General features: G+C 41.2%; 1 protein-coding gene across 2 annotated transcripts; it reads right to left on the bottom strand.

Annotated features, from left to right (window-relative positions):
- Window positions 1-2,543: 2,543 nt before the first annotated feature.
- Window positions 2,544-13,369, bottom strand: FSAF1 (40S small subunit processome assembly factor 1). Of its 2 annotated transcripts, none has more exons than XM_081855885.1 (7): window positions 13,141-13,369; window positions 11,421-11,779; window positions 6,321-6,377; window positions 5,437-5,532; window positions 4,530-4,616; window positions 4,201-4,253; window positions 2,544-2,860 (listed from the first exon to the last, which is right to left on the bottom strand). In XM_081855885.1, exons 1-7 carry the CDS (start codon window positions 13,262-13,264, stop codon window positions 2,731-2,733), a joined length of 906 nt encoding a protein of 301 aa, XP_081712011.1. In that variant the 5' UTR covers window positions 13,265-13,369; the 3' UTR covers window positions 2,544-2,730. The 2 variants fall into 2 exon arrangements, with proteins under 2 accessions (XP_081712011.1, XP_081712012.1); XM_081855886.1 differs by having other exon boundaries at window positions 2,544-2,857; window positions 13,141-13,366.
- Window positions 13,370-13,374: the final 5 nt, after the last annotated feature.

Genomic DNA, 13,374 nt, shown 5'->3' with positions numbered 1-13,374 from the left:
CCTAGTTAATATCCTTAGATCTGGTGGAATGTACATATGTCACCAGATCACGTAAGGGGAAAAAATTAACTTTTTCTAATTTTTCTACCTGTAGCAAAGTTTGTATTTTTTCAATTGGAAACAAAACAATTTTTGTCTTATTGTCTCCAAGTCAAAACTTTTGTGTATTTGCCCCTTTTGGAAAACATAAAGTATGAGTTTATGCTGTTTTACAAATTTTAAATAAATTCTTATTACACTGCCAACAAATCCATTGACACCGTCTCCTTTATTTTTTGCTAAAATACAATTGCATCCATGTGATCTCCCAGCAAGGTTTAGTTAGCAACAAAGCACTGTCATGGGTGAAGGGTTGTAGCTCAGTGGTGGAGCAGAAGGTCCCCTGTTCTATTCCCAGGTAGGGTTGGGAGAGACCTGTCTGAAACCCTGGTGAGCAGCTGCCTGTAGCCAATAAAATTGTCACATTTCCCTTACTTGCTGAAACTCTTTAAAAAAAAACCTAATAAAAACAACAGCTCTGATATTGGAAACTTGACCTCATTTGTATCCCAGCTTTTCTTAGAGAAGCTGAAAGCAGCATATACAGCAAGGGTGGGGAACCTCTTCCAAGACTGAGTGCCACATTCCCTCATGGACAACCTTCCAGATGCCAGAAGTGGATGGGACCAGGGGGGGATATTGGACTAAGCGACTCTTACCTCTGTTGACCGACATAGAAAGCCAGACGTTTCTACATCACTCCATCCAGGTAAACAAGAGGATTTTTCTTAGCACAGAATTTGTATTGGCTGGGCGTTAAGTTTCAATAACTTCCTCAGTTTCCTTCCTTTGCAGATAGCAAGTCTGAGCCCCTCCTCAGGCCATAGTCCCAGTCTGTCTCAGCCTCTGCACTATTTTTTCACAGGCATTCGGTTGGCTATTGTGAGAAGAGGATGCTGCACTCGATGGGCCATTGGCCTGTCTAAACCACTGAGCCTCTTGGGCATGCCGATTGGAAGGTCGGCAGTTCGAATCCCCACAACCGAGTGAGCTCCTGTTGCTCTGTCCCAGCTCCTGCCAACCTAGCAGTTTGAGAGCACGCCAGTGCAAGTAGATAGTTACCATTGTGGCAGGAAGGTAAACAGTGTTTCCGTGCGCTCTGGTTTCCGTCACTGTATTCCGTTGCGCCATAAGCTGTTTAGTCATGCTGGCCACATGAGCCAAAAAGCTGTCTGTGGACAAACGCCGGCTCCCTTGGCCAGAAAGTGAGATGAGCATTGCAACCCCATAGTCGCCTTTGACTGGACTTAACCGTCCAGGGGCCTTTACCTTTACCTTACCTTATGTTCTTTTCGGCTATTTATTAAGCAAAGAACACGTTCAGTGGCAAACTATGCAGGTCCCTTTTAGTTTGGCCCTCAGACTGGCTTCTTTCTATACCTGTTATTGTCAGTTTCTGCTAGTGAATCCACTGGCTTTCTTGATTTGCTTTTTAATGGAGTCAGGCCCATTGTTCATAGCTCCCCACTACCACTTTTCTCCTCCATAGGAAAGAGATGAGGCATACTTGAGGGGAAAGTCTGAAACAGGACAACCGGGGAAGAGGGGAAATGTTTGAACTTGGCAGAGTTCCACTGAAGACAGAGCTGCTTTGCAGACAGCTGGAGAAAGGTTGCGGTTTTATTGTTAGTTGCTGTTGATCTTGGCTCGGAAAGTAAAGCATAATTGTAAGCTAAGTGTTTCTGATTGGCTTAGGCAGGCAAGAAATGCAAACAATTATGTAGGTTTAAGAAGCAGACGAGCTCCCTAAAACTGGCTCATCAAATTGCAGGTGAGTCTGAAATCATGGGCTCTTTATGAGTTAAACACAGATAGCTATTCAAGCTGTGAAATTGTGTTCACTGAAGCCCAGTACGGAACTTGGTCCACAAGGAGAATGCCACATTTTGGTTGCGACTTTGCCATTGTGAGAGACAATAGCAGCACTGGCTAACACTTCAGAAATACTGATCCAGAAATCCTTGAATAGATTTCAGACTGGAATCTTTTCTGCAGGCAGTCAACACCCTTTACTATTCAGAAAGCAGATTACACTGGTGCCCAGTCTTTGTACGCCAATACCAGGAAGTGGAGTGGTCACAGGCACAGCTTGCTAGAACCCTTAATTTCTAACCTCCTATGAAAGAGGTGCAAGAAACATTCATACAACATGTTCACACAACTCCTCTGATACTCCAGAGGAGCATCAACATCTACTGTTGTGAGAGATTAACTCTGGACAACACAGGACATTCACTGTGAATGCATTTCTTTCTGCTACCCAATACACAAATATAGAGGATGACATAGCTCTGAGTTATTGGCAGTTAGGCTGTAAAATTTACTCTCTTCTTAATTACAGATTTCTAAATTAGTTTGTTAAACTGTATAACAATTTCCTCAACAATCCTTACAGCAACATATCCTTTCCATTTTAATATTGCAAAACAGTAGACAATGGTGCTGTTGTTGTTTTTAAGTTCACTGGGACTCCAATCAAAATTTATCAAATTTGTTTATCAAAATTTCAGAATAAGAACATTTTTATTTATTTTTTACAAAGATTTTAAACTACCCTTCTTCAATGCGACATCAGAGTGGTAAGCAATAAGAGATCATAAAAAGATTAAAGAAAAGTTTCTTTTTTTAAAAAGTTTATTTTGCTACAAAGTTTATCCATTTCATTTTCCATTTGAACATGGTGCAGTGATGTTACTTAATGACTTTAGAAGACTTTATTTTCTTTATGTCAGAACTTCGAAGTATGAGAGTGCCGTTTTTAAAAGTTCCAACCTGCCCCGTTGGTAACATACTCTGCTTTTTCTTCTTTTTCGATTTTCTGCTTTTAAAAGAAAAGTATCATCAGATGCTAACGAAAATACTAACCATTTTTAGGTTTCACAAGAAATGTTTTAAGATAGGTATACTTTAAATCCAAATACAACAATGTAGCTAAAATTACTACCTGTTTAGGATGTGAAAAGATTGGCAGAAAACACACTATCAGAGTTTTATAGTGAAGAGATCACAGCAGTGTGTTCAAAACAAAACAAAACCTGTTTTGTATTCTTCTCTTCTTAAAGAAAAAAATTGAGTTCAGGATCCAAAGATTCCTGTAATTAGTTCTACATGTCCCATGTTACAGCTCTCTATGTAACATGGAAATTCACTTTTGAAACTAAAAGGACTAAAAGCAGATTGTGAAATGGCATAGAAGGCTGCAGTTCCAAGAAATAATCAATGACCCATTTTGCACACAATATTAATCCATAGTTCAGGGCGTGGTGCATAAGAAGCAAAGAGCACCAGGCTCACATGCTCCCCCTCTCCTAAAGTTGCCATGCGGAGGACAGTGGAAGTATGTTGTTCCACTTGTTATCTAACTAGAGTTTCCTGTTATGTCCAGACTTGTGAAACGCTGGTTAGCTTAAACTGTGGTTTATTAGCAAGGATCATAAACAATGGTTTGAGCCTGGTCTGACGGAACCAATTTTCATTTAAACCAGGGTTTGGGAGCCTCTAGCCAGGGGCTGAATGTGGCCCTTGAAGCCTCTCTGTATGGCCCTCAGGACCATCCTCAGGACATGTTCCCTCCCCAGCCACACTCCCGCTTGTCCCTAAACACCCTCCTTGAGTATTTTTGCCTGCTTAGAACGTGTCCTTGAACTTGGGCAATGCCCATTGCCTCCCTGGATTGAGGACAGAGAGGGATGAGTTGAGTGCATATAGTAATTACTCTAGTGTACAAAGGTGAATTGACACTCTTTGTTTCATCCACTTTTACTTCTGGGCCCACTCGCCACTGATATGTGGTCCCCAGCAAGCTGCCCAGAAGGGTATGCAACCCTGAGGCATGAAAAGGCATAATGAAGAACACCGGTTAATTTAAAAGCATATCCTTCTTATGACCTTGCAGCTACAGGGGGCAGAGCAGAAGAGGGGCAGGGATATATGTGAATCCAAGATTCACCAGGGTGCATTTCCTTAGCATTTAGTTACAAATTAGCACTATGTGCAAAAGAAGTCATTCCTCCGGGGCAAGCCTAGGCCCTTGCACACGCCTTGAGCATTTTTATGATTCCTAGCCTGACATTTGGTTACTGTGTCTTCATTAGCAAAGCTGAAAACAGATCCAGGTTTTTTTTACTACTCATTGATGTAGATCCGTAAATACTGTCTCACCTTTCTTCGGGCCCTTTTTTCTTCTGCCTCTTGAGAGAATTAGGTTTATTTTCCTGTTAATGAAAAGCAGTAAGTATACATTAGCAGCTAGCCAGTAGTCTCCGGAGTCAATCAAACATGGCTCCCAAATGCAACGAGTGTTGATTAGAACAGCCACTATGCCAGGGACATGACATTGTTATTATCCAACTGTGGGCACTGGTGTGGCTTCATCAGAAACCCCCACACTAGATTTTCCAGTGTTCATCCTTGCGGAAACCTGAACTTTTATCCAGCAAGTGGCTGGTGGACTTTGCATTTTGTTTTCATAGGAAACATTTGACACAAACCGTCATGTTTTCTTCCTTCTTTGCTGCTTTCATTTCTTTGATTTTCTGCTGCAGAATCTTGTAGTTCAAATACTGCTTTTTAGGAGGCTGCAACAATTTCAAAAACGACACATTTCACTAACATGCAAATAAATACAAAAGGTAAAGGCAGTCTGGAGCAGAAACATAACAGACGGTGCAACCTTCTCCAAAGGAGGATTCTTGGCTTCTTTAAATATTAAAAACATCTGAATTTGATTATTTACTTTGGGGATTCCATTAAAACAGGCCCCCTAGACTAACACAGGTATGACTTTTTGGGATGTGCGGATTGGCTTGGGTTCCAGCCTTCTGACTCGTATCACTGAAACTTTTTTAAAAAATGAACTGGGGACTGTTTTGCCAGAAATGCAACCAAGAACCCCCACCCACTATTTTCCCAGTCGGAAGCAAATGCATTGCCGGTATTGCAAGCTCAACACAACCAGAGCTGAGTTTTAACCAGGGACTGTAAAGGACTGAACTCTAGAATAAAAACTCAGCTCTGGGTGTGTTGAGCTTGCAATACCGGAATAATTTTTTATTCTAGAGTTCTTGCCTAACAGCAGTAGAGGTGAGGTGAGGAGTGGTTTCCAGCAGAAAACAGAGAGCCCTACCATTTCCCCCTTGCCTGCAGGCTCAGTGACTGGAAGGAAAACTGGAGCAGGGGTGGCAGGTAATGGCTGAAGGTAGTGGCAGGCAGAGGAAAAGTTCAATTCTCACTCTCCTGCTCTCACCTCCTCTGGAAAATCCCTAATGCTACTACTTTCCAGCTGTTTGGCAGTGATCTCTTGGGTGTGCAACTGCCATGCCAAGTTCTATCCAGAGTCTTGTGGTGGGAAGAATTATGTCCTCTTTTTATAGCTCAGCAGAGAAGGAGACACAATACCTTTGCTCCCAACATGATTGCACGTTCTTGTTCCATAACTCGCTGCTCTTTTTTCTCAAATCCGGTGATTCCAAACCGGTGCACTTCCAAACGGGCCTAGCACATTACAAAATTGGTTAACAGCATCTTCAAAAGAACTAAAAGTGCATGATTAGCGTGATGCAATCGTGTTTTCAGAGGAACAGTATAGGATACCAACATGTGGCAAAACCAAAACACAGTATGAGGAGAATGAGGCATTTGATGGAATTATCCACCATCCGCTTCTATGGGCATTTCTCCCTCTGGGGTTTGCAAGAGCAATTTTTCATCACAAACATCTCTTGATCTCAAGTATAACCAAAGATGGAAAACAACTTGCTACCAGTATCAAATAAATTGCATTTGGCTGCAAATCTATGCCCACTTATCTGGGAATGGGCCTACTGAACATAGCTCAGCCTAATTCTGTATCCCCCACTCCCAGAGCACATTTTCATGGATTTTCTTTTTCAGAGTTCTGTGCATGCCCTTTCCAAATCCCACACAAATCCCCTAGAATCCTAAAAGAAAATTGCAAGATTAGTTTGGGCAACACAGGGAACCTTAATACCTGTAGAAGGAACTCCCATTTATGTGTGCCCTGTTTCATTTTGGAGGGTCAATAGATTTTCTTTTTGACATAGAGACTGTCACTATAGCATTCTGACAACCCAGGATCCCTACAGGTATACAACCACCTTTTTCTAGCAACCATCAAAATACTGTGCACGTTGAACACTGGTAGAGCAATCATTTAGGGATAAAGCATTTCATAATTCAATACCCAATACAGATTTATCTGCAGTCTCTTTGAGACATCAGCCATCTGCATGCATTGAAACAGAAAAACAATAAAGACTTACTTTTTCCAAGTTAAATTCTTGGTCAGCGGCATGGTTTTCTTGAACAGTCAATTCTGCCTATTAAAAAAAAATTCAAAACAGCATTTTGAAACAAAGTGCATTTTGCCACACAACTAGATTATGGCAGTGGTTGCAGTCACATGATTCCAGGGTTATGGCATAAAAGCGGAAACTTTTATTTTGGACAGCTTTTGATTAAGAGCTAGAATACAGCTCTTACTAAAAGAGAACAACTGATTCTTTATTTAAGCAAACATATTAAGTCTTTAATCCTACAGATAATTTCTTGGAACTAAACTGAGTTGAGCTCAGTGGGACTTACTTTTGAGAAGGCATGTAGGATTGTGCTGCAGATCTAAAATAGCATATGCATTTCCAGCACATTGTTTTGCATGCTGCTGGCACAGCTCCAACAAAAGAAAAAGAAAATCTATAACTTTGACTTCACCCAATATATAAAGTTTAACACAAAATGTCACTTAAAATTTGCTTGAATAATGTCCTTTGTTTGATATCTGTAACCTTGACAAACAAGTGAGATTTTAAAAAGTTAACTTAGTATACTGAAACATGAAGACTCTGAAAAGTGCCTCTCTGCCCACTGTACTCTAACTATCCCTTGATCACACCTACAAAAGCTTACATATTTTGCATATGGCATTTTTAAGATGAGGGCCAAAAAGGTTAACATGTTAACAGAAATTCAGTTTGAACAGTACAGTGAGAATAAAGGAAAACAACTAAAAGGAGAACATACATGAAAGTAAAACATGAAGTGTATATTGAGGGTGGAAGAACAACACCACTATTACCACACAATGTTTAGACATCAAAGACATTGTACAAGGCTCAATCCAGATGCCAACCATTCCATATTAATCATGTCAGTGCCTAAAGAGAATCTAAAGTTCCCTGTAGTGCAAGAATTGTGGTCAGACCTTTTTATCACCCCTTATCAAAAAGTAGAACAGTGCCATGGAGGGCATGGCTGTTAACTAAGATGTATAAGCAGGAAAGGAACACAGATATTTGCCTGGTTTGGACATAAAACAATGGGACATCTCGCTTCCTAGTTCCTCCGAGGAGATCAAAAGTTTCCACTTCCAATTTAAGTTAAATACCATTTGGCATGTTGTTCAAACTAAAGGACTGTGTAATTCAGAGCCACCATCATCATTTCCTACTCTGTGGGTCTCATTTTCCGGGATACAAACAGCAAAATGTTTGCCCTCCCAAGATGTTCTGTTTGTATGCCTTACACTGGAGGAAATCTAGTCTCTGTTCGTTGTGGGTGGAAGTATTTAACCTTATCAACAAGATAGACCAAACACACACACCCATCCCCAAAAGGAATGAAAAGATCACATAGCACCTTTGTAATAGTCTTGGGCTCCATGATCACTGCAGATGGTGACAGCAGTCATGAAATTAAAAGACGCCTGCTTCTTGGGAGAAAAGCAATGACAAACCTAGACAGCATCTTAAATAGCAGAGACATCACCTTGCCAACAAAGGTCCGTATAGTTAAAGCTATGGTTTTCCCAGTAGTGATGTATGGAAGTGAGAGCTGGACTATAAAGAAGGCTGATCGCCGAAGAATTGATGCTTTTGAATTATGGTGCTGGAGGAGACTCTTGAGTGTCCCATGGACTGCAAGAAGATCAAACCTCTCCATTCTGAAGGAAATCAGCCCTGAGTGCTCACTGGAAGGACAGATCCTGAAGCTGAGGCTCCAATACTTTGGCCACCTCATGTGAAGAGAAGACTCCCTGGAAAAGACCCTGATGTTGGGAAAGATTGAGGGCACAAGAAGGGGACGACAGAGGATGAGATGGTTGGATAGTGTTCTCGCAGCTACCAGCATGAGTTTGACTAAACTGCGGGAGGCAGTGGAAGGCAGGAGTGCCTGGCGTGCTCTGGTCCATGGGGTCACGAAGAGTCGGACACGACTAAATGACTAAACAACAACAACAACAGTCTTCCGCAATTCCATGTCTCAACCAGTGCCATGTGGTTTCAGGGAAGCCCTCTGCCCATTTTTTACTCACATTGCACTGGGAGTCAGTTCTATTCAAAAATGCTGTTGTTATGTCTACAGATATGTAGCCCAGAACCTGTTCTGTCCGTTTCATGCAAGAAAGGAGAGCAGAAGGTGTTTTGCCTTTTCTCATAATAGTCAGTTCACTCAATTCCCTCAATGTCTCCACAAACAGCATCAGTGGTTACAAAACAGTTTATAAAAACTTTAACTGTTTAAGCATTTCCCGCCAGTCAAAACCTGACCTGAGATCTTTTTTTTACCATGGCTATTATTTTCGACAAAACATAAAAGCCTGGTTGCTGGGGTTGCTAAGATCTCAACTGCATCTGCAAATGTTTTCAAATAACCTGCACCCTCACACCAGGAGGTGGCCAGACATAATGGCAACTCTTGTTAAAAGACCTTTGGATGCTCATCAAATAGGACTTGAACCACTGCAAAGTGTTACAGCCCTATATTTTTTAGATCAGAGAACACCTTGCTTCATTTGCTTTGGTTAGAGTACCTTCACTGCAAGATCAGCAGGGGATGAATCAATTTTATGTAACATATTTCCAGCGGATGTCTACCTGAGCCCAGGTTTACAGCTGCTAGAAAGCAATTAAGAGGCATTCTGGTGGGATATTGGTAAACATTTCATTCACTCTGTTTGGAATTTGAGGGTAGTATTTACTGTGTAAAATCTATTTTTAATAAATTGCAAAAATAAATAGATTGCAAAAATAAGAATTCTTGCTGCAATTTCCCATCACATTTTTTGAACCTAGAATTTGTTCAGATTAAGGGGGAGATAAATTAAAAACCCCTAACCCAATAACCAGAGTCCTAATCAATTTCTTCTGTCAAATGAGCACACTTTTATGAATTCAGTCTAGTTTAGAGATTATATGTCCTTGTGGGAGGTGCATGAATGCTGAAGTTTTGTTCTGTTTGCCCAGAGACAGAGAAGTGAAGTTACAACTTGAACGACAGCCATGTAATGATAACTTGAATGATAGCTTGTTTATCTATGCACCAGATCAATACAATACAGCACTTTGGCCTAGAGTCTAATTTAAATATCTGTCATGCCTTAGACTGCTGGCAAGTCATGATCTCATGGCCTCAGTTGGTCATCTGTAAAATAGGAATAAAGGTAATATATCTTTCAAGGCTTTTATGATATTAAATAAAACATGCTACCTTCTCATAGCCTTAGGAAGTAGACAGACAATGAATGAATATAATGAAAGCATCACTGGGCTCTCTCATCAATATGCCCTGTTAGCAATGACGTGGGTCAGGATACATGGTTCACAGATAGAGACATTACCAAATATATACTCTATTAATTTTCAAACATGTAAAGAGATTCTGCAGTGTCAAAATTGGCACAATTATTTTTCTTTTTAGAAGACAATAGTCATCATGCACACAGATGCTTTCAGGAGTTCAACTGTTGTTCTAATTTAATTACAATGCTCATTCTATCTTTTACAAAGCTCCTTGCAACATTCACATGACGTAAACCAGTACTGCAAGAGCCCTAAGCACTTGTCTATAGAACATGTCTATACACCCAAAAACTGATGATAAAATTCTGGGAATGTAACCATGCAGCTTAGACTTAATTACTACACAATGCTTGTGTTTGGCAATCCAGGACCCATCATGACATCTTGTTGAACCACCAATCAGAAGCCAGTTTCAGTAGGAGGCTACTGTACCAGCAGCATGAGATACAAGAAAGAAGTGGAGTGGAACTGGAATGTCTAATGCAAACATTGCTAAAAATGGGTCAGAATCTAGCATAGGACCACAGAAGTCTTGAGTGTGGGTAACACTGTAAAATAAGATAGTACTTTATTGCATGAAGAATTAACACAGAAGTAGATAAACCAAAATCCTGACTCAGCAAAAAACAACAACCCAAAACCTTTACAGCTGATATAAACCTAAAAATTCCACTGTAGCAAGGAAATAAACTATCTGACTTTTAGAAGACATCTGTTTGATGTCGTATTGTGTTTTAATTTGTTGGAAGCTGCCCAAAGTGGATGGAGGAACCCAGTCAGATGGGCAGCATATAAATAGTGAATTGTTATTATCCTCTTAAAAACAAGAAAAGACCTGGGGAGTGTCTTATATTACCATTAAACATATAATTCCAGAACATTATATAAAGGCTACTGTTATACCAACCAACTGAGTTTTTTAACCCAGATTTCATGCTTTTAAAAGCCATCCTTCTAAAGAAATAAGATTAGGAGCAGAATTTCATTTCAGAGGCCATAAAGAGATTCATAACCGATTCCACTATCTTATTTATCCACAGGATTTTACAAATATACTAATAAAACATACATGAGTTCTGCCAGTACGTATACCTGTTATTTCGCCTTTATTCTATAAAACAAGTATCCTTGAGGTTTCAAATTTTGTCACAATTCCAAAATATACACATAAAAGCAAACCATGTAGATTTACAGTCTTATCTACAGCTTATGCTAGAGTACTTTCAGTTCTGTTTGGCTGCAATCCTGAGCTCATTTATTATGAAATGTGTCCCACTAAACACAGTGGCCTTGCTCCTTTTCAGAGACTTATGCCTGCTCATACAGCTGCTTTGCCCCTCCCTTCATAGTGCAAGCAGTCAAACCAGGAGGCGTCTGATTAACCAAAGGTTCTTAGGGAACCAATAGTTACTGTATTGGCTTCGGAACAAGCCAGATGATAAAATTATGGTTTACAGTTGTCTTAATATCTTTGATTGTTCCAAAGCTGCAAAACACAGCTCCCTGGTTCAGACAAAACAGAACAATGTGGTTAATTAGAGGCTTCTTGGTTTGACTAGTTGGATGAACGAGAAACAATGGAACTGCACGCATGGGCAAAAGGTTTAAGCTGAGATATGTTTGTCCAAATGTTTCCAGTAAGTCTTATTTACTAAGTGAACATGCTTAGGGCAACTTGTTTAGAGTTCTGTAGACGGAAACAGGCTTGTAAACAGCCACTCATTTAGTCAACTGGAGTGAATAAGAACCTGTAGCTGGTCTGATCTGAAATCTGGTTAACTTTACCTTAGAACCACCATCTTCAGCAATTTCAAGTTTAGCTTTCTTCTTTCTAGGTCGACCATGAAATGTCACAACTTCAATCTCTGATGTGTTTCCCAACCGAGCAGATTTAAATGTATCGGCATCAGGGGAACTGGATTTGGGGATAGTGCTTTTCTGATGAATACAGTCATAAGCCAGTTCATCTTTCAGACTCTCAAAGAAACTGGAAGCACTATTCTTCTTACCAAAAGGTACTGCACCAGATTCAGGAATCATGCTTTTATTTTCCACTTGAGTTTTGCTGACCGCCAATGTTAACTTCTCATTTGAATTTCTCTTTTTGCTCTTTTTCTTTCCACCCCCATCCGGTAATGATTCACCTGTGGTTTAAAAGTGAACAATGGTTAGCAGAGGCATTGGAACAAAGGCATTGGAATGATTTTGGATACATCATTTTTTAAATATAAAATGAATGTTTACTATTTAGAGAGATCACATCCACAAACCATGTAGGAAACACACACAAAATCTCTCCCGCTTGAATTTTAAAAAATGTTTTAGTTTTAAGTGCAGGGAATCTATAAGTGGATGGGGCCCTGGAGGAAAATATGAAAAGACCATTTATTTTGGAATCTATAAAATCAGGGAGTGACCTGTAACCACAGGACAACAATGAATATAGATTGTGGTTAAGGAAGAGAGACCTTAACCACCACCCTATGTTCTGACATTGTGACACTGAACTAAAAAGCCTCAGAGAGGTTCCTGAGGTGGCACTTTTGATTACTTTCCTGCACCAGTTTTGATCCACTCTGGCCTGCTGGATTTGGAGTTGCAAACATCTTTGCTGAACTAGTATCTGCTTTACTACTTTATTGTTTTAACAATTCTAGTAGCAACCAATTAGTTTAAGCCATATCATAAGCTGCCTGCTTTCTAAAAGAAGTTCTAATGTTCCATTGAAGCAGCATGCCTTTGCAAAAGTGCTGAAGAAGATTCAGCTGTTTTCCAGAAGTAAAACCAAAGTAAGAGCATAAGAATGACTCTGCTGGATCTGGCCAATGGCCCAAATAGTCCAGCATCCTGTTCTCACAGTGGCCAACCAGATTCTCGTGGGAAGCACACAGCAGGACCAGATCAAAACAACTCCTGTTTAGAAGCATACTGCCTTTCACAGTGGAGATTAAAAGCTAATCCTCCATGTATCTGCCTAATAGCAGGGATGGCAAAACGGAACAAACCCCAGCCAAGCACCACACGTGATTCCCTATACACTGGGTCCACAATTACAGCATACACTTAAAGCACCATGCATGAGACCACTTTCAAGTCATGGCTTCCCCTCAACAATCCTGGGAGCTGTAGTTTGTGAAGGGTGCTGAGAAGGGTCAGGAAGCCCCAGAGCTACAATTCTCAGAGTAGTTTAACAGTCAGTCCCTCGTCTTCCTAGGGAGCTCGGAGAGAGGGGAGTCCTAACAACTCTCAGCACCCTTAAAACTACAGCTCCCCAAATCCTTGCTGGTGAGAAGCCAGGACCGCTGCTCCTAAAGACATGGTGTGCATGTGGCCCGGGAAGCACTGCACGGGAATTTTGTAACGTCTGAAAGCAGCATGTGCCGAAGAAACGCGAGCAGCCAGAGTCTGAGAGAGACGCTTGCAAGAAGTTTCCGGGGGTGAGGAGGGTGGTGAGTCTGGAGCAACTTGCAAAGCGCCAACTCCCCGCACGCGGCCATTCACGCACCGAAGTCGTACAAGGAGCTCAAGACGGCGTCGAGCAGGCAGCTGACCGAGGCGGAGCCCTTCTCCTCCCTGTCGTCCTCCCCCCCCGGCTTCAGCTCGCATCCAGCCGCCGGGGTCGCCGCCATGTTCGAGTCCTCCTCCTCGCCGGCTCACTTAGTCCATCCACAACGCGCCGTAGGAGGAGGTTTGTCCTCGCTCGGCCACCACCCCGGCAAGATGGCGGCGCCCACAGAGC

The sequence above is a fragment of the Podarcis erhardii genome (assembly GCF_964252035.2).
Source record: "Podarcis erhardii genome assembly, chromosome: 3".
In the NCBI taxonomy this organism is placed as follows: domain Eukaryota; kingdom Metazoa; phylum Chordata; class Lepidosauria; order Squamata; family Lacertidae; genus Podarcis; species Podarcis erhardii.
The sequence above is the reverse complement of the archived record's forward strand: the minus strand, read 5'-3'. Positions and strand labels throughout refer to the sequence as shown.